This window comes from Drosophila serrata, unplaced genomic scaffold (genome assembly GCF_035046125.1).
Source record: "Drosophila serrata isolate PLE 108 unplaced genomic scaffold, ASM3504612v1 contig_275, whole genome shotgun sequence".
Classification (NCBI taxonomy): domain Eukaryota; kingdom Metazoa; phylum Arthropoda; class Insecta; order Diptera; family Drosophilidae; genus Drosophila; species Drosophila serrata.
Window position 1 is genome coordinate 1,195,582 of NW_028257173.1, and position 20,635 is coordinate 1,216,216.

At 45.1% G+C, this 20,635-nt stretch overlaps 4 protein-coding genes across 4 annotated transcripts in view; 2 read left to right on the plus strand and 2 right to left on the minus strand.

The window, feature by feature from the left end:
* The window catches only part of LOC110184993 (eEF1A lysine and N-terminal methyltransferase homolog), a 32,659-nt gene extending 30,031 nt beyond the window's left edge, over window positions 1-2,628 (minus strand). Inside the window, exons 1-7 of the mRNA XM_020953644.2 lie at window positions 2,449-2,628; window positions 2,231-2,353; window positions 1,797-2,033; window positions 1,529-1,736; window positions 857-1,475; window positions 611-803; window positions 407-546 (exon numbers count right to left, since the gene is read on the minus strand). Of these exons, the coding sequence (XP_020809303.1) occupies window positions 407-546; window positions 611-803; window positions 857-1,475; window positions 1,529-1,736; window positions 1,797-2,033; window positions 2,231-2,353; window positions 2,449-2,540 (1,612 nt within the window). The 5' untranslated portion in view covers window positions 2,541-2,628. The remainder of the gene's footprint in view (window positions 1-406; window positions 547-610; window positions 804-856; window positions 1,476-1,528; window positions 1,737-1,796; window positions 2,034-2,230; window positions 2,354-2,448) is intronic.
* A 10-nt stretch (window positions 2,629-2,638) lies between these two features.
* LOC110184994 (putative ribosome production factor 1) lies at window positions 2,639-4,290 on the plus strand. Its single transcript, XM_020953645.2, has one exon. It carries the CDS (start codon window positions 2,732-2,734, stop codon window positions 3,923-3,925), a length of 1,194 nt encoding a protein of 397 aa, XP_020809304.1. The 5' UTR covers window positions 2,639-2,731; the 3' UTR covers window positions 3,926-4,290.
* On the minus strand, window positions 3,984-5,441 carry Pex19 (peroxisomal biogenesis factor 19). The gene is made up of 5 exons (XM_020953647.2): window positions 5,284-5,441; window positions 5,067-5,184; window positions 4,678-4,981; window positions 4,450-4,613; window positions 3,984-4,388 (listed from the first exon to the last, which is right to left on the minus strand). Exons 1-5 carry the CDS (start codon window positions 5,330-5,332, stop codon window positions 4,142-4,144), a joined length of 882 nt encoding a protein of 293 aa, XP_020809306.1. The 5' UTR covers window positions 5,333-5,441; the 3' UTR covers window positions 3,984-4,141.
* A 7,820-nt stretch (window positions 5,442-13,261) lies between these two features.
* Window positions 13,262-16,779, plus strand: prd (paired). The gene is made up of 3 exons (XM_086834894.1): window positions 13,262-13,433; window positions 13,571-14,124; window positions 14,678-16,779. The coding sequence occupies exons 2-3, from the start codon at window positions 14,058-14,060 to the stop codon at window positions 16,471-16,473; spliced, it is 1,863 nt and encodes a 620-aa protein (XP_086691020.1). The 5' UTR covers window positions 13,262-13,433; window positions 13,571-14,057; the 3' UTR covers window positions 16,474-16,779.
* The last annotated feature ends 3,856 nt before the right edge of the window (window positions 16,780-20,635 follow it).

Below are 20,635 nucleotides of genomic sequence, written 5' to 3' on the forward strand. Positions count from 1 at the left end.
ATGCATTTTTGGCTTAGTTATGAATTTTTTAAAATTTGATTTATTGACAAAATTGTTCTATAAAATAAATATCGACTGAAAGAATGGTATTTTAAGTTTAGTCAGAAGCTTATAAAACTGTGAAGGAGTCATTTCCGACCCTATAAATCATATTGAACAACGGCTGTTAATTTCTGATCAATAATATATTTATTTATAGGGTGGGAAATGTCTCCTTTATTACATTACAAGCTTCTGACTGGAACTAAAATGCTCTTAAATGGGTCTTGCAATTTGAAACGGTTCGGAAATGACTGCATAGGGTCAAAAGGACTCTTAACATTTATTTCTAATTTTGTGATATTTTTTCTTTTAAATCGATATTTTTAAATAAGGCAATTGAAATATTATAAACTACAATACCTACCTTCATTGCGACACCGCTCCACAAATGCCAGGCCATCATCAATAACCACATGGAAGCGTTTATCTTGTTTTAGCTCGAAATACTGCTCGGCCACCTCCAACATGATGGGATCAATTTCCACAGCCGTAATTCTTGTGTGACTGCAAGGGAAACGTGTTTAATTAAGAGAGAAAACAATTAATGTTAAGTTGATTATAAACGCACGGTAAAGCAGCATGAAGAAAACTGCACAGGCCGCCGCCTCCCAGGCCAATGACAAGTACATCTTTTTCAACATCTTTCTTGGTATTCTGCAGCGTCGTGGCCAGTTGTACACCCACGGACATGTAGAGATGGTGTTGGCAGGCCAAGTAGCCAAAGTCTATCTTCTTTCGTTCCTTTTTGCCCTTTATTTTTACTTCAAGGGAATTGCATTATTAAAGTGTTCAAGTTTAAGCCTATAATACATACTTGACTTAACCAAGGCCTCCGACTGCACCACAAACTGATTGCTGAGGAATATAAGTCGTCGAAGGATTTTATCGTTGGCCTCCACTTCTTCGATGCGAAAATCTCCTGATATTTTGGAGAATCCACAAATCAGAGTTTCCCGTTTTCCCACGTCGGAGCCCAGCGAGAGGTATGGAATCTGCTCGCTGAGACCAGCCGGGGACAGGTTCTTTATGCTATCGGCCAGTTCAGATTTCACTTCATCCAGGGTACTGTAAATTTGGTCGCGATGCAGGGTAACCACAGCCAGTCGCTGGAATTTGGCCGAGTCCTGAAGCTTTCTCCTACCCGCAGGCGTGGCAAATAACCACTCCACTTCTCTTCCCTGGGGAACAATGAACGCCGCATATTTGCCGAGGCCTCGGGCTGGCGGTTGGTCCAGAATGTGGATGGTATAGCGAGGGGTTTGTTCCGAGGGCTGATGAAGATCCATTGTCACCTCATTGTGCCCAGCAATGTTGGACCTGGCCAATCCGTTGCACACTAAAGCAGCCTTTTGCACTGAGGAAACGGCGTTGATGAGCTCCGTGGCTGTGCCAAATCTCTGCATCTTGTCGCTACCGAAGCCGAACTCAAGAAGCTAAAAAATATATCTACTTAGTACATTTATTGTAATTAAAACATATGACTTACAGGCATGGGAAGGTTTTTGAACTTGGTAGCTATCACCACAAATACGGGCATTGCCAAGGCATCATCAGAGCTTTTCTCCTTGTTGGCCTGCTCCACTCCCAGGCAGTGAACGATTCGCAACATGCAGTTATTTCTGGGCATAAACTCTAGCAGAAACTTGAGGATGTGCTCTTGCAGCAGGGAAATACACACATAGCGACCTCCATTGCTAAAATCAAGAATATTTGTTAATTATAAAATAATTTAAATTAATTATATGCAAACGAACCGCATGGTCCTTAGGATCTCCTTGAAATAGTTCTCCACCACTTGTTTGGTCTCCTGGGCATCGTCCACAAACAAGGCGTCCAGGGTACCCTTATCCAAGGCCACAGAGAAACTTTCGTCAGCGAATGTCATCGCTGTGGCATCCATCTGCAGGAATTTCATATCTGGACGGGATTTGGCATTCAGTTCCAACATTTTCTTTACAGCTACTGGTGAGATATCGATGTTTGTAATGTCCCTGTGATAAAATAAATAAAAAATAAAAATATTAAGATGGAACTTAATTGAAAAGGGGATAGCAATATGCAAATTTAGTTCCTCATCTGGGAGAGGCGCATTTCTGCCTTGGTGTACATAGTGTCCCCCCTCCCATCAACCTAATAGTTTTTCGCGACAATTTGGTGGGGGTTGCCTCCCCTCACAGCACATCCTTACCGAAATCCCGTGTCGTACATATCCATGCTCAGCTTGGAGTTGCCGCATCCCAGCATCAGGATCTTGTCCGCCGGCTTTATGTACTTGTGTATCTGGTCGCATAGCTCCAGGTATTCGCCATACCTTTAAAATAATTATTTTAAAAAACCTCGGCAAAAAAACACATGTTGCTCTCAAGCTGTGGAGAGTCCCTTTCACATAATTGCTAAAATACTTACCACTCGAAGGCCTTCTCTCCCCGCTTCTTGAAAAACTCGTTCCAATAGTCCGTCTGCGCGAATTCCTCACGAGTTTTCGGCAATAAATTCATTGTTTAATAACAAAAAATAAACAATAAAGCGGCAAATGTGCTCGGAAAGAGCAGTATGACCGTCTGCTCACAAAATAAGTACCAAATTTGACCAGAGATGTCCACGGTTTCGTGCGAATGGCAAACCCAGCGGAAGAAGAAGAACATCAACACGTGCCGCTTACATTTGTTTTCTCGAATTGTTAAAAAAAATGGTTAAAACTAAGCGCAAGGCAGCACCTCCGCCGGTGGAACAGGACTCAGACAGCGATTCCAGCTTTGCCGAGTTGCAGCCCGAGGACGTGGAGTTCCACGACGACGAACCAGACAGTGACAGCAGCGACGATGCAGGCCAATCCACCAGTAAAAAACAGCCAAAAGCAGATCAGAATGGAGATGACGATGAAAAAGAAGGCGAGAATGAAGACGATGACGAGAATGGAGATGATGATGATGAGGATGAGGAGGACGACGATGAAGGGGACGACAAAACGCCCCGCCTGCCAGTCCTTAATCCTCTCAGCTTGATGAGAAACAAGGAACAACGAATGGCGCTCTTCAAAAAGATGAAGAAGGAAAAGCATAAGAAGAAAATGCAGGAGCGCCGCGCCAGACGCAAGGCCGGACTTCCTGCCAATCCGGGCCACACGATCGAAAGCCTGCGCGAGAAGGATCAGACAGAGGTGGCCAATCTCAATGACTCGGACAACGAAGAGTTGCAAAAGGAGCTGGAGCTGGACGATTTTAGTTCCTACTTCGAGCGCTCGTACGAGCCCAAAGTGCTGATCACCTTCGCCGACAATCCCGTGACCAAGACGCGCAAGTTCGGCCTGGAACTGTCGCGTATTTTTCCCAACGCGCTGGTCAAGATCAGGAACAAGTCTTCGGTAAAGAAGATCTGCAAAAGCGCTGAGCGCGAGGAGTTCACCGATGTGGTCATTGTTAACGAGGATCGGAGAAAGCCCAATGGCCTGCTGGTCATCCACTTGCCCAACGGTCCCACCGCCCACTTCAAGCTGTCCAATGTGAAGCTGACATCGGACATAAAGCGCGACCACAAGGAGATCACAAAACACCGGCCGGAGGTGATTCTGACCAATTTTACGACTCGTTTGGGACTGACAGTGGGCCGCATGCTGGGTGCCCTCTTCCATCACGATCCAGAATTTCGTGGCCGACGCGCCGTGACGTTCCACAACCAGCGCGATTACATTTTCTTCCGCCACCACCGCTACGAGTTCACCAAGGAGGGCAAGCGCGTAAAGCTGCGCGAACTGGGACCTCGATTCACGCTCAAACTTCGCTCCCTGCAGGAGGGAACTTTCGACAGCAAAACGGGAGACTATGCCTGGATCATCAGCAACAAGCGGCATGCCATGGAGTCGCGTAGACGTTTCTTCCTTTAGCTGGATTTCCATGCTTTGTATTTAGTTATAATGATAACGTAAATAAACCAAAAGATAATACAATTGACGAGTTTTCTTGAAGAGAGTAATAACCAAAAGCGACCGCCACATTGTTTTGTCGGGAGTTAAATAAAATACAAATTGCTTAGCCTAAATGTGCAACACTCAACAGTTAACCAATTGGCACACCACGAGACGAATGGTCTCCGCCACCGACTACATGGTGGGGCACTGTGGATTGGGACCGCCGACACCGGCAACAGCGGCTGTGGGATCGGCGAAGGGCAGATCACCGCCCGTCTCGGCCAGAATCTCTGGTGGCGGCTGTCCATAGTCCTGCAGCTTCCGCATATCGTCTAGCACCACACGGAACTTTTCTCTCTTCACGGTGGCCGAATCTTCAGGCTTCTCACTCTGTAAATGCCCCTCGATCACCTTGTACAGCTCCATTTGCTTCTGGTATCTGCAAAGATCAGGTTTCACGGTCAATGTTTATTCGTGGAATAACGCGTTACTGAGCTTACCTTTCCTTGTCCTCGGCCGACAGCTTGGCGTCGTTCTCCTCGAGGTACTTCGGGTATTTCTCCAGCAGCTCCCGGATGCTTGGCAGTAGGATCTCTGCAGAGAGTAGGCTCTGCATCATGCCCTCCATGAAGGGCAGGAACATGTTGCCATCGGCCTCGCCGGTCTGTTAAGAACAAAGTCAATGATTACTTGGCTTTACAGGAGAAGCATAAGAGAATTTAACATACTCCGTCGAGGTTCAGGGAGCCAAACATGCTGGCAATGTCGTTCTCGGATGCAGGCGCGGTCAGGTTCTCTGATCCCTCCTGCAAACCCTTCAGGGCCTGTGAAATGCTGTCGGAATACTTCGAAACGTCCTCGTCGGTGGCCGAGTTTTCGCCACTCAATGTGAGGGCCGCTGCCTCGGCCATCTTCTTGAACCCGGCCATGATCTGGTCGGGATCTTGCGGAAGAGGCGGAATATCACCGGTGGGAGTGTTAGGGCCCCCGAAAAGCGTGTTCATGCGATCGGCCAACACCTTGGCCTGCTCACTGTCAGGGGGCGAAAGGTAAGAATACAAAGTTCAATTGATGGCACACATTAGCACTCGAGATGAGGCAATCTGTCGTGACTCACATGAAAAACGCATCAGGGTCGTCAGAGCCCGCGGCTCCCTCGGTGGCTGCTCCATCCGCTGCCTTGGCCTTCTCCTCCTTGTCGCCACTGCCGCTTTTGTCGAAATCCTGCAGAGCACCTGTAAAGATTCACAATCGAAAGGTGTGCAAGACACAGGAGGCATTATATAATTGGTTTCGCTAGATTACGGTCGATTAGGCGCGTGGCAGGTACTCACTGTCCAGCAGGTCGTTTAATTCATCGCCGTTTTTCTTTTCCTCGGACATTGTGTAATTTTAATTAAAATTACGGCAGGTTGGTTATTTCAGGTGGAGGCTAGGGATGTGTAAGAACCGAAGTTTCTATCGATATATTCGATGTATTTATTCGATTACTTTTTATGCGGCAGCTGGTTTGATCGATTTTTTTCAAAAAAAGATAAGGGGACACATTTTAAGATTTAAAACTGAGTATGCAGATTTATTAACCTAATAAAAACTAGCATAGCAAAGCTTTCCGAATCAAAATGAATGATTTTATGGCCGAGTTATGGTATTTGAAAATTTGGATTTTCCCAAAACTTATCTCAATAAAAACAAATACAGAAAAGTTTTAAAAACTGCAAACATAGGTTTACACAATCAAACATCAGTTGCCAATGCAACTTTTGGCAACTTTCCGAATATTTATTAAACATTTTTTCTTATAATGCTAGAACAATATCCGATAAATTTAGTTAAACTTTGAATTAACAATTTATTTTGTTCATTTTATTTTTAAAACCGAAAACCTGGAAATGCCAAATTAAAACTTAGCAACATCCGCTCATGCATGCCTCTTTTCGCAAACAAAATGAGACAATCCAAGGACATTAGTCGAAGATTATCTAAAATAATCACCCAAAATATTTACGGTTGTTCTGCGAAACACCACACACAACACACAGAAACTCCCCGGGTCATGCCATGCCATGCACCTTGCTGTGCGTGAACGAAGATCGGCGACCGAGCTGCGACCAGAACCCAAACCGCACATAGCGGAGTGCTGAGTGCTCAGTGGTGAGCGTTGAGGGGTTGCAAATCCGCCAAGGTCAATTCCTTAATGGCGACTCTGATGCGCGACCAATTCCGAAACCAGGACGTCACACCCATAGTGGGCAGGGACATATGGATTTTGCAGTAGGGAGTCCACTCCCGCCCGAAGGTCATTGGGAAAAAGAGGAACCCCGCTTGCTTTTTCGATTCCTCTCATATGGTCAATTGGCTGGTCTGGCTGTTTTTCAACTTTAACCGCACGGTTTACCAGAAGAGCAAGACGAATCTGCGATTTGGTACGCCCACGCAGGGCATTGCAGTATTGTGGTAACTTTGTGCTTCTCCCTCCACTTGGGGCGGAGTTTTCCTCGGATTCGGATACCCGGGAATGTGTACACAGCGTGGGCGGAGCTTCGTCTGAAATAATGCATAATTTGGTGTATTATTTGTGGCTTAGGGAGGGTCAACCCGCATGAAAATGGGAATTTCACTTTTTTATGACTTGCCCTCATTTTCTTTATATTTGCATTCTATGACCCTAATATATTCTTTCAGTTTTTAGTTTGTAACCCAGAAAATCTCCCTTTTTTCAGGCAAACATATTTTTTTTCTTCTAGCAGAAGAAGTAACCTACAATCCTAACCCGAATACAATTGAAAATATCGCTCAACTTCGACTTTCTTAGAATCGAAACGGTTCGAAAAGTCAAGACAACCGTCAAGAAGTCAAAACAAAAGTCGAAAACGTAAAAACCCCTTTCGCTGGCTAAAACAATTGACACTCACACCCGATCCCAATAAAACAAAACTCGCTCTTTTTTGACATAATTTTTAGCTAAACAAACAAATCGCCATAAAAGTTGTTTATTCGTATATAATCGGTATGGGTCTTACCTGAAACTCCAGAACACGAACGCTATGGTTCCGCCGAAGAGTCCAAGGAACGGAACCCCAGACTCGAACCGTCATAAAGTAGACATCAGGATCCGGATCCTGTCTCTCATTTTACTTCCTCCCCTGCGCACACGGACATTTTTTTTTTGGAACTTTGCGAGGATATACAACCTTTCCATATATATTGTACATACATTTATTGGCTGCGATTTCACGGTCGCTGATCGCAGCGTTTTTATTTTTTCTACTCTTCAGCATCCTTCCAGCGAAAGAGGCGCAATTTTATGATCCACTGATCAGGGCATAATGGATTCCGCGATTGTTCAGTAATGGCAATAATTGCGGTTTTATATGAGCTTGTCATTTAGGTAACAGGTTTTGGCGTGTGACTGCAAAGGCAATATATTTTATTAGGTTTTAATTAATGGAAAATATGAAAAACATAAATAAGAAAAGCCCTTTTTTTGTATTATTTAATTATTTAATTTTGTATTTTTATCAAAACTTTATTGCCGTCGACATGATTACCGCTTTCGTTTGATATTTGGGCCATGTTAATTGCAATTACAAGGCTGGTAGTTTTTCCTGGAAAACTCTCAGTTTTCCTTTGAACGAAGACAACTGCAAGCAGCTTTCCAAGACACCCACTTCCATCAACCATTGAGCAATGGGGCGAACTCTTCACGCTCTGACACCCATCGCTCTCCATCAAAGTGCCCATGCAAATGAGCCCTTGCGTCTGTCGTACGTTTCCTCCAAGGGATGGCTCCCAGGAGGGGAAAGGAGAACTAGGGTCGTCTGCTGCTCCAGATGATGTGGGTAGATGCGACTGCCCCTGGTCTCTGTTCTGTTTGATTAAGCGGAAATTAAGTGTGCGTTTCGGTTGCAGCCTCCCCAATTCGCCATGCTTGCCTTTTTATCGGCAGTCGCTGCACATAAATGTATATTTTTTATGTTCTCCGTTCATGTTTTGGAAGAGTTGCTATTCAAGTGGTTGAAGAATTGCATCTAATTAAAAACCTAAAGGGCGGTCATTTTTAACCAGGGTTAAAAGAAGTTTTGATGTATTTTGGGTGAGAGTATTTATCAAAGCGTTTAAATCGGAAGTCATAAATATAACTACAAATAGTAAGCTATAATTCACAAGATTTTAAGTAAGATGGATCCTCAGATACCTTTCCGTACCACCTTTCTCATTTCTACATATCTCAAATTTTTCTTTAAGTAAGCAGTTCACTCTCAGCTTTAAATTAATAAATATATCTTGTGTTTAGAGCTTTAAGAACTTCTATTCAATTTTTTATCGCTTTCCCTTCCCCTCCTAAAACTAATGTATAAATAATCACAGGCTCTGGAAATCATTTTCCATTTGCAATGCATTTTTTGTAACTTTGGGAAAACGCAGGACGGAGCCAGTGATTAATGAAACAATTGAATAATTTTATTTAAATTCGCATACATCCGATGCGAAGCGTGGCTAATGGACAAACGCCGCCGATGATGCCCCCAAACACAGAATCCAATCCCGCGAGATGTGAGAAAAACACCACCTACTTTATGGCCCATACTCCATTGGTAACTAATGATGCCATATAGGGTTTCGATCCCGAACGATCCCTGGATCGATGCTACAAAGCAGAGCAATTACAGATCGAAGAACCGGACAACAGGTTGTTGTTTGTGATGGGAAATGTGGCTGTGGAGTTGGAGTTGGAGATGGAGATGGAACCACTCCACTCTGGCCCGGCCGGAAAACAAATTAATCTTGTTGACGTCGCGGCCTCGTCACTTTCTTCGGCAGGTTGAGGCCCAGGTCCAGATATAGAGGCCCAGGTGTTTGATCTCGACCTGATGCTGATCTTCTGTTGGACAACGATGGGTTGCGCCTACCTTTGCGCCTTCTGTTTAATGATCAATTTGTTGGCCACCGCCTCAGATGTGTGCCGCCAGCGTTTAGCAGTCGATTGGCTTGGATTGTTGTGTTTTGTGTGTTTGTGTGCTGGAAGCGCTTTGTTGTGCCTCAGGCTAATGAGTTTCTCGAAAGTGGGTGTATGTGGCAGGGGCTCCCCTTTCGGCCCTGGGCTATGTTTCCTTTTGCCCTCCAGATATTTAGTTTCTTAAATGACCTGCGAAATATCTGCCAGACGTAGCGACGTCAAAGTTACACAGGGAACCAGTTGTAGTTTTCAATATTATGGGTCTTTGTTTGTATATCTGAGGATTATTTAAGATTCTACTTAATTTGCATACTCTTTTCTTTTTTGTTTAAAAATTTAAGCATTCAAATGAGGAAATCCTACTCTGACTTTTCCACATGAAGTGCCCATTCCCACAGCGCATGGCGAATGCATAGGTGCGGTCGGGGTGCCAAAACCAACGGATTGTGGACAGGGGCGAGGTCAGAGGTCGCCTCCGATCCGATCGAGCCACATGAGAGTTGCTAATTTGCAGACAAAGCAGTTCCGCGGAAGCCACCTCGCGACCCACAAACAACTAATGCCTTCAATTAGCCCGGCTAAACTGCTACCAAGAGCAAGGGTTAATCGCATTCGCCGTGCTGCTGATCGCGTCGGGAAATCGGAAAATCGGAAAATCGGAGAGTTCGGGGCAATGGGAAAGGCCCTAGGCTTCCCGCCCTTCGATCGGGCGTGGGCGTGGGCTGCGTTAAGCCGCAGTATTTTTGACATTCCGAATCCTTTCCTTACCTGGGATTCCTCGGTCCGGCGACGGCTTTAACGCGTTTCACCCAGAATCGGCCATGGCCAATCGTTTACAAATGTTGATCAATAAAACGTCGGACTGTAATGCGATTATCCGCTATAATCGTGCGATCAACACTCGAGAACTTTTCCAAAATATTTGAAAAAGTCAACTGGCGATCAGCAGGATCTACGGGATCCAGGCTCGCATCCTGGGCCTAAGCTGGTGCGACATTCCCTCTAATCTTGCACTTTGTCGCTATTTGTTTGCATGCTTTAGCGGGGATTTCATTTTACGATCACTCCGAAGAAATATCTTCTCTGCAGACTCGGCGATTTGAAGGGATGGCCAGTCAGGGCAGCCCCCTTACTGGGACTACTTGTATTTACTAAAACTTACTACGGATTAAGCGAAAAGTCAATCCTCGATGGCAGTATATTGGGTGGAGTGGAAATATTTGAGGATCAGCGCAGAATGCTCGTGGATCAAGAGTGTCTTTTGGTCCATGAGCTAGAAAATAGAGGGTTGATCTAAGTATCCATAAGATACAGATTTAAAGCAAGCTAGTACATCAATTCTTTTAAGAAATATAGCTTGAAGTTATTTAACTCAAGGATTAACTATTAAACACTATACAATTGCAAATTGTTTAAATATAAAATATTTATACATGTGTTTTTAAACTTCAAACTATGAGGATCCATTCTATTTGAATATAGAAAAAAATAGAACTAAGGATAATATATAACACTATTGGACATGGTACGTTAAGATATTTCAGTCCGAATTCCATAATTTCTAGAAATCATGGCTCTAAATAGTACATTATCTAAGCATCCCGCGGAGAGTGCTGTGGGAAGGAGAGCCTTCCGTGGTCTCTGAGCATGGAAATTGGTTGCACAGCATCCAACTCGAGGAAAAGGAAGGCAGGCCTGATAAAGACATTAGGCGCAGGGAACGTGAAACAATCAAGGCCGTTCCAATGTGTGACAACAGACCGCATTACGTCCGGCCAAAGCGAATCGATTGCCAAACACACAACAGCAGCGGAAATCGAGAGGAGAAAAGTTGTGAAAATAGTAGCATTGAAATTGAGAAGGCAAGAATGATCGACTTGGGTATACTCAGTAGTTAGAAACAGGTAGCTCTGTACTATAACAATATTATATATGTTCATGCAGACCTTAATTTGTAGTCATATGAGTCTTAAAGAAGCGCTTGAACTATAGGAAGCTAACTATAGTTAGGAATGAATTATAGGGCGAACGGAAATTGGTTTTACATGACAATTAGTTCGAAAATTCGATGTTTAAAAAACTAATAACTAAGATAAAAAGGCATTTATTTTAATTCGGAAAGCATTATTATGATAGTTTTTACTAGGGCAATAAAACTGCATACTCAATTTAAAATGCAAATTTTTGTCGTTTTTTGACAATTTTAATGATGTAACCCCTTATCAATTTTTGCAAAAAATTAAAAATTTTGAAAAATTTATTTTTCTTCCGAAAATAGCTAGAACAACTCGGCTTTTAATGCTGATCAAGAATATATATGATTTATAGGGTCGGAAATTACTTCTTCACTGCTTTTCAAGCTTCCGACTGAAATTATAATACCAGGCAAAAGGATATAGCAATAAAAGGATATTCATTCGGGAAACTAAAATATACGTTTTAGTTTGCATAACTAAGCCAAATAACTTTAAAATACAAAATTTTGAGTATAATATATAATCTTTATTTAAGTGGGATTTGTTTTGAAAAGAAAGTTTAAAGCAAAACTAATGTCAAAGTGTTGCACAACAAGAGCGAATTGATTATATAGTTTAAATTTTATACACACTATATGGTAAACTTCACAAACAATTCCTGAATTCTGTAATATTCCTCAGAACACATTTAAAAAACAACTAAGTTTACGATTTCTTTAAATAAATAGTAATTATCTTTATATCAGCAACCAAGGCATTAAATTGTATATCAAGCAAAACTTGGAATGGAAATAAATATGTTAAAATTTCATAACGATTTTTCCAAATTTTGGTATTTGGGGTTCGCTAAACAGTCCCATTTAGACAATGCTTCCATAGATTATGGGATTATTTGTTGGTCTGAAGCGATCGCACGAGCCTTTAAAGCCGGTCCTCCACATCATGGATGAGGATCCCAATTTTAAGATTTTCTTACTCGCGCAGGTACGAAGGATCCGCTGGCGAAAGTTGAAGATCACGAGGATAATTTTCATTCATAGCACCCTGGGTGGCATCATAAAAAGTCTCTTAGCATCCTTATTCATGGCATAGATATGTCTTCATTTTCCCGCTGGCCAATTCGTGGAAATGCGATCGAAGTTGGCTCGGAGCGTTTATGGTTCCGCTGCCTCCTACTGTTTCCTGCATCTTTTAGCCAGGTCCCTTCGCCTTTCCAAGTCCCGATCCTGTTGCAGGACATTTGCAGGCGTTGATAGCGCGAAATTAGCGTTATATGAGTTGCCTTTTCAGCGTTCATTGTTTCCCTAAATTGTGAAATCAACGAGGATCACATCGAATCGCGAATCGAGCGGGGATTCCGGCGCCTCCTCTGTTAAGACTTCCCCAATTGAAATATCTTTGAATATATTGCTGTTCCAATCAAGGTCAGCAGCGGCTCAAGGTCGCCAGAGATTTTGCTATCCTGCTAGGCGCAAAATGGACTTGGGACTCCTCACTGGGTACTCGGATCTCCTCCCGTTGGGTTTGCTTAACCAAATTCCCAACAGGCTGCCGCACCGACCAGTAGACACCCAAACCTTTGTTGACTTGCGGCCTCCGTTGTCCTTGATCAGGAACTGGACATCGATCTAAGCCTGGCTGCATTCGTCACGTAGCTCCCTGGACCGATTTCCTCGCTGGCGTTTCCATCGGGTTTCATCATTAATTCTCCTCCCAACACTTGGCGCTCTCCATTGTTTCCAGGTTTCGGAGTTCTCCCGCTCAACGCTTTCTTTTCCAGCGGTTTTACTTAACTTCTTTTTGAGGGTCTCTGTTGCGTGAAATTTCACAATTAATCAAACTCACGCGGAGTCCACAGAATAGGTAACAACGGCAACGATGCCATCACCCTGAGCACCGCAGCATAATGGTTTCAAAAGCGTGACAAGGATATGGTTACGGCCAGGACATAGTTCTAGCCCTAAAAGTTTGGGAAATAGCACAGCGATATGGATCATTATCAGATATGCAGCGTTGAGTTCTTAAATTTTCCTATTGTTTTTTGTATATTGATATTGATCTCCCGTTTTGTCCTTCAGACATCGTATTTTATTATATCCGTAATGATCCAAACGTTCTGGTAATTTATTCAATTATTAAAATCGGAAGATATCCTGTAAGTTCTTTAGCTCCATTGAACACTTCTGTTTACAACCTTCAAACTGCCAGAAAATTGACTGCACTCATGTCTTTATAAGTACATTAAAATCTATAATGAGGTATCAATAAAGGATATATTACGCTTGTAAAGAGTGTTAAATGCATACTCGATTGCATTATGAGTTCCAGTGAATATCGAATTTGATTTCTGGAAGCAAGTGGAACCCTGAGGAATATCTAGTTGTCCCAATATATCAGTGTATTTTTTTTAAACAGGAATCGATACTTCGATAAAAAATCCCTAATGTGCCATCAATAAAGGATATATTACACTTGTAAAATATAAAATCACCCCTTAATGTGACTACGATCTACCGGAAGCAAGTGGAGCTTCCATTACATTAACATGGTAAGTGCTGAAAGTAAGCCCAGAATGGGACACCAACTTCCAAGGAGCCCGTTTCCTTCGAGTTCCCTGGCTCTCAGTTGCTCTGCTTTCCATATACTCCATCCAAAGTTTTCCCTCTTTCCACATCGCTTTTCGAGCTGAGACGCCCCCCGGTGCTGAGTGAGACGGTTGCTATATAGCCCAAGAGATCTCGAAGCAAGTGCGAGTGAGATATATTTACAGAGGGCTCTGCGATTGGTCCGCGTGGTGGTTACCTGCCAAGTGGCAGTGGGATATGGCCGATGTCTGGGTAGCGGCTTCACAGAAAGGCAACGATCTTGGACGACGTTCGGTGAGAGAAGTCAGTCAGGCACAGACTGTGCAACGAGAAACACCGCATCTTGTCCTCGTCCTTGCCTTTGCTTAACTATACCAACATCGATCCATAGAGATTTAGACAAAAACTGTTTGCAAATCGGTTAATTAAAGACTTCGCTAGAGTGTCGCCACGAAACTATCTTATTTTAAAGTGATTCCAAGTGACAAGATACCAAAAAAAATATAGTAATTACGAAAACGCATAGATTGTGTCGCCGCCGGTTTTGAGCCGGGACAACTTTTGTGGACCTTGGAGCTCCAGAAACTATGACCGTAACCGCCTTTGCTGCCGCCATGCACAGACCCTTCTTCAATGGATATTCTACCATGCAAGGTAAGTTCTTTAGCTGTAGATACTCAGATCCTTGGAAGAGTCCTTCTGAACCTTCTTAAACTACGGGAGTCTCCTTAAAGCTCCAAATCGTTTGGCAAATATTATTTGCAACCAAGTTTTTTAAGTAAATCAGAATTAAACTTTAAACTATAAACGCCCTTTTCAATTTAAATAAACTCTCTGCAATGTCAATACTCCTATTAAACTAGTAAAGTATCTTTCCGGGAACAGATTTCCCTTAGTTCTCCACTCTGTCGAAAACCTTAGACCTCTCTCTCGCTCTGAACAAAATCACAGATTTCGATCCCTCTGAAAGATCTCAACTATGTCCAAGGCCGTCGACGACTCTCTAATGGCCATTAGCTGCTCGGCGGGAGAGTCGCGCGCCTCTGACCTTCGACCTTAGCTCGGAGCTGTTGCCCTCTTCCCGGGAAGTCAACTCCGGACGAAGGTGTCGTAAATCAAGTGACACGCGCTCCGCGCTACCTAGCAAATTGGAAAAGCCTCTTTCACATTCACACTACAATTTCCTCCTCTCTATCTCCTTTTGCAGACATAAATAGCGGCCAGGGTCGTGTAAATCAACTAGGTGGAGTCTTCATCAACGGCCGTCCTTTGCCCAACAACATCCGCCTGAAGATAGTCGAGATGGCTGCCGATGGCATTCGACCATGTGTGATCTCCCGCCAGCTGCGCGTCTCCCACGGCTGCGTCTCCAAAATCCTAAATCGCTATCAGGAAACCGGCTCCATCAGGCCGGGAGTTATTGGTGGCTCCAAACCAAGAATTGCCACGCCCGAGATCGAGAACCGGATCGAGGACTATAAACGCAGCAATCCGGGCATGTTTTCCTGGGAGATCCGGGAGAAGCTCATCCGTGAGGGTGTCTGTGACAGAAGCACCGCCCCCTCAGTGTCTGCTATTTCGCGCCTGGTGCGTGGCCGTGATGCTCCCCTAGAGAACGAGCTGTCCTCCGCGTCGGGTTCGCCCAGCGGTGGCGGGGCCAAGGCCTCTACTAGCTCCTGCGGCTCAGACGTGTCCGGTGGCCATCACAACAACAGCAAGCCCTCCGACGAGGACATCTCCGACTGCGAGAGTGAGCCAGGCATTGCCCTTAAGCGCAAGCAACGCCGCTGCCGCACCACCTTCTCTGCCTCGCAGCTGGACGAGCTGGAGCGCGCCTTTGAGCGGACCCAGTACCCGGACATCTATACCAGGGAGGAGCTGGCACAGCGCACCAATCTCACGGAGGCCCGCATCCAGGTGTGGTTCAGCAACCGGCGGGCTCGTCTTCGCAAACAGCATACCTCCGTGTCGGCCGTACCTTCTGGCGTGGTCTCCTCCGTCAGTCATGTGCCCACGGCTTCCTCTTTGCCGAGCGTGGTCTCCAGTGTGTCCAGCATGCCACCGCTGGCCATGATGCCAGGATCCCTGGACGCCGCCACCGTCTACCAGCAACAGTACGATTTCTATAACGGCGCCGCCAACGTGACCATTTCCGCAGCCGCCGCAGCTCCAGCGGCTAGTAGCAATCTCTCGCCAGGACTCACCTCCACACCGCCGCACCACCATCAGTTCTACAATCCCAATGGCGCCGGCAACACTGCCAGCTACATAATGCCGGACGGAACTGGCCATACCACGCCCACGGAGAACATCATTGTGTCCAGCTATGAGACCCAGTTGGGATCCGTCTATGGCCAGGAAACCGAGACCCACCAGACCCACATGCCGCGTAACGAGAGCCCCAACGAGTCGGTGTCCTCCGGCTTTGGCCATCTGCCGCCCACACCCAACAGCCTCTCGGCTGTGGGTGGTGGCGCGGGAGTGGCCTCCAGTGGAGGCAGTTCCGGAGCCGATCCCTCGCAGTCGCTGGCCAATGCCAGTGCTGGAAGCGAGGAGTTGTCGGCCGCTCTGAAGGTGGAGACCGCTGATCTTGTGGCGGCAGCCAGTCAATCTCAGCTATATGGCGGTTGGAGCTCCATGCAGACGCTGCGCCCCAATGCACCGCTCTCTCCGGAGGACTCGCTGAACTCCACCAGCTCGACAAGCCAGGCTTTGGAGGTGGCCGGCCACCAGATGTTCCATCCGTACCAGCACACGCCGCAGTATGCCGCCTATCCCTCGACGCCCAGCCATGCCCACTCGCACCCACATCACGGGCATCCCCATCACGGACACCCCCATGCCCATCCGCATCCACATGCGCAGTATGCCGGCGGACATCCCCATTATCCGCCGCAGAACTTTATGCCGCAAAACTTCAATGCCGCCGCCTTCTCGTCGCCCTCGAAGGTCAACTACACAGCAATGCCGCCACAGCCGTTCTATCATCACTCCTGGTACTGAGAGGGGATCCTTCCATCTCCGTCTCCGCCTCCACCTACTCCGCCAGGAGCAGGAATAGGAGCAGGTGCCAGGTGCCGGGTGCCAGACAAGCCGCCAAAGATGTAAATAGCAGGGAAGGGAGACAGCAGGGCAGTAAAGACGTTTTCCATATGGGAAAATGTCTACCATACTCGCCCCCCGAAATAGTTCCAATTTGTAGACCTAAGTCTAGCTAATATCTAGTACTAAGCAGTAGAAAACCTAAGATGCATAGCCTAAGTAGCAAGTGCCTTGAAAATAAATATATACATGCTAATTTATCCCGTATTCGAAGATCTCTTACTCGCACAGTCCTGGCCATTCAGAGCAGCCTTGACACGCTTCTGTTCGCAGCGGGAAAAATGGGAAATCCTCGGGGCCATTAGAGCCTTTAAGTAGCCGCGCTTTCCACTAACCCGGCTGGAGATCAGTCAACAGTCACCACAGGGGACAGTTGCGAGGCGACTCCTCTCGGAACTCCTGCTCAAGCTGTGACGACGGATGGACGGTTCGCAAGAGCAGTTTCCGGAAAAAGAGAAAACTCCCAAGTACTACGGAAAAAACTGACCTATCAGATCCTTCAATATAAAGATACACGGCTCCAACCAAGGTGTTAATTGCCTTCTTTCGATTCCATCGAAGGAGTAATTGCCCTCGTTCGCATTTACCTCAAATTCACACCTCTCTCATCATCTCCAGGGATCGGTCCAGCCTACGTGTCCGAGCCAGAGCAATTAATGAAGTCATTACCCATTAACCATTACACGAAAAAATGGTATCCTTGAATCCGCAGACAGCTCAGACAGCCTTAGGCACACCCTGGCTCTATTATTTTAATCTAGAAAATAACTCAAAATCGTTGTTTGTTTTCCACCAGCCACAGTGAAGAAAAGTAAATATTGACTTTACAATCGACTTAGGATTGTCCAAGGAATTTTCCAGGTAGAGCCAGAGATTAGCAAGGAAAATTGCACAAAATCCATTTAGATCTAGCTGATTTCGATCGGAGAGACATTCAAGGGATTAAAGATAGACTCATCTTTTGGCCAATTAGAGTTAGGGAACTTAATGATTTTATTATCTTAGTTTAAAAATTTTAGATCTGATTCTTCTTCACCAAGCGGACAATGCTGATCTTGAACTACATCATTCCGAAGCCGTTGCAATTGCAGATCCTGGAGACCGAAGTCAGAGGATCCCATCGCATCCATTGTGAGCACAGAAGCCTCCTTAACGCACTTATCTTATCCATGGTATCTTATTATCTCCAACACCTCTGGCTCTATCCAGCAGAACTCTAATGCCAATTTAATAGCACCCCAGACATGGCCAACTGGGTTAATAAACCAATTACAATTTTAATTCGCTTCCCACTGGGCGGCTGTGGGGAGGGAAAATTCTGAGGCACAGTAGCTGAGAAGAAAGCTAAGATCGGGAAATGATTAAATCCAAAATATTACGCATTAATTTTCGGTAGCGATCAGAAATTACCCAGCAAAGCTGAGCGAGAGGAGGAAAAGCTCGCCAATGTAACCTCCAAGACTTGGAGGCTGCTGGGCGATAATGGAAGTTGGAAGTTGGAGCTGTCCAGAGATCACGGACGGACCGGCATTCTGCTTCTGCGGCTGCTGCCCTCCCCTAAAGCCGTGATTAATGAGCTGACAAAGTGTTGAACATCAAAGGCAGGGAAAACAGTAATTTACAACGATGCCGCGACTCGAGATGAAACTTAATTTAATTTTTTATTAATTGATGCTGGATGATGTCGGTACGATCTGGGGCAGATCCCGATCCGGTGGACCTGTATGTACCTGCTGATCCGATGATGAACCAATAAAGCCAGGCGTTCCTGGCACATAAGCAGCGCAAAACCTCAAAATATTTACTCGACAGCAAGGTGGACTAACCCGCCAGTCAGCCAGCCAGGCAGCCAGACAGTCAGGGGATTTGCGAGTTTGCGAATCAAAATTTCCCAGTTCCAGGAGACGGCCTAAGGTTGCGAAAGGATTTGTAGCGTCACCGTCCCGCTCTCACTGCGCGAGGATTAGGTTTCGTTTCCGAAATAATCCTTTGCTGCCAGGAAGAATGCAGTAAACGGCGCACAGTCCTCCTCAGCCTTTCTCCTTCCAGGTCAACTCGTTTTCGGCCCATTTACGACGGTGCCATAAACTTTTATTTGCTGCCATTCTTCGTCCTCGTGCGCAGTGCCCATCACTCAGCCAGGACACGAACCCCTTTCGACGTCCTTTCGCTGGCAAGAGTTAAGCCAGGAGAACGAGAAAGGCTTAGCTTTCAGTCACTCGGTCACTCAGTCAGTCAGTTGGGCAAAGTCACAGCCAGGTAGAGGCTCTGGGAAGTGTTGGGTAGGTAGGTAGAAGTCGGTGCTGCAGCAATAATCCTTGCTAATGAGAAGTCCTGGGCAAAGCAGATCGCAGATATGCGAAGTGGATGAAAGTCCCTAAGTCAAGGATAATAGGTGAATAAGGCGGATTACAGGGAATGAGCCGAAATGAGGAGCCATCCAAATGAATGAAGGAATTATTTTCTTGACATTGATTTGATTGAGAAAATTATTCATCTGACAAAAAAGGAAACTATCTTCGGTAAGCCAAAGTTTATATATCCATGCAGCTAGCAGTTGTATTATAGAGTTGAATCAGAAATATAGTTTATAACAAAGAATTCTTCGAATCGATATTTAACCATATTTTTATATGACAATTTCTTGGCAAATCAAAGTTTAAAAAACTCATAACTAAGCAAAAAAAGGATTAATTGCAAATCGGAAACCATTTTAATGCTTGTTTTGAAAAGGTTAATAAATCTGCATACTCAATTAAAAATTTTAGGAATTTCAATTTTTTGCCAATTTTTGACAATTTTAATGATGTAACCCCTTATCTTTTTTTCAAAAAATTTAAAAATTCCGAAAATTGTATTTTTCTTCCAGGTATAGCTAGAACAACTCGGCTGTTAATTCTGATCAAGAATATAAATAATTCTTTTACTGCGTTACAAGCTTCTGACTGAAATTAGAATACCCTGCAAAGGTACACAAATATCCTACTTTACAAGTAAGTAATCTGAACATAGTTTTAAATATTCTCTATAATTATGTATCCCTTTAATTATGTATCTTTACTTCTTTTAATTAGTAATGAAACATCATGAGAATTATGGTTTTAGCATATTTAAAAAACATGTTTTAATAGTTAATAAAGAATACACCGATTAAGATTCTATGACCTTGTTTTTGCATCCCACCACGATCCATCCAAACAGATTGCAACCGTATTGGCAAACATTTCGGTTTGGTCTGTCGACTCAACTACTCGTACTGTGATCCCTGTCATCGGGCCTGTGTGTGGAAGGAGAGGGAGGAAAACGAGATGTTCCTTGTGCGCAGGATGTGTGTCCTCGGCTTCGTCCTCGAGTTATCCCACTGACTCGCAACGATGCTGGAGTCGAGAGCGCATGCTGTTAGCGCACAAATTGATTTGTCAAATCGAGGCGCACAAGGACATTGCCATCATTAACGATGATTGCCCTAGGACCAGGACCAGGACCCGTATCCGGCCGAAGGTCGTTGCGCAGTCGGTGCCAACGACTTGGACCTAGTGGACCTAGTCTAGGCGAGGCATTGTCAACACTTTGCGTACCACCAACTGTTTCTGTTGTCGTCGTTGTCCTCCGTCTCTTTCAGCTGACATCCAGCCATCTCTCTTTCTCGGGGATGGAATATTCACTTGGAGTTTTATTAATAAACACCTTGCTAGAGCGAAAGAGGGAGAGATAGTCCTAGTCGTAATCGATTTGGAATGCCCGGCGGGATCTCCTCTGCTCCTTTTATGGCCTGGCCAAGTCTGCAACTTGTCAGCTTCCTTTTGGCATCTGCGCCCAGCAAGTGCCCTCTGTCTCCGTCGGCTGCCGAGCGGTTCCATCGCCACGGAGATTCCTCGCGGAATCTGGAAACATATCCGGAACGGTTACGCTACTTTCCATCAATTAAGCTGAGCTGCAAGTCGAATTCATAGGCTAATTTAAGTTGTATTGCGAGTTTTAGCCATGCAAAATACGCTCTCAGCCGGGGGCTTAACAAGGTGTAAGATTTGGGGTGTAATGGTAAGCCATTCTTTAAGCACTT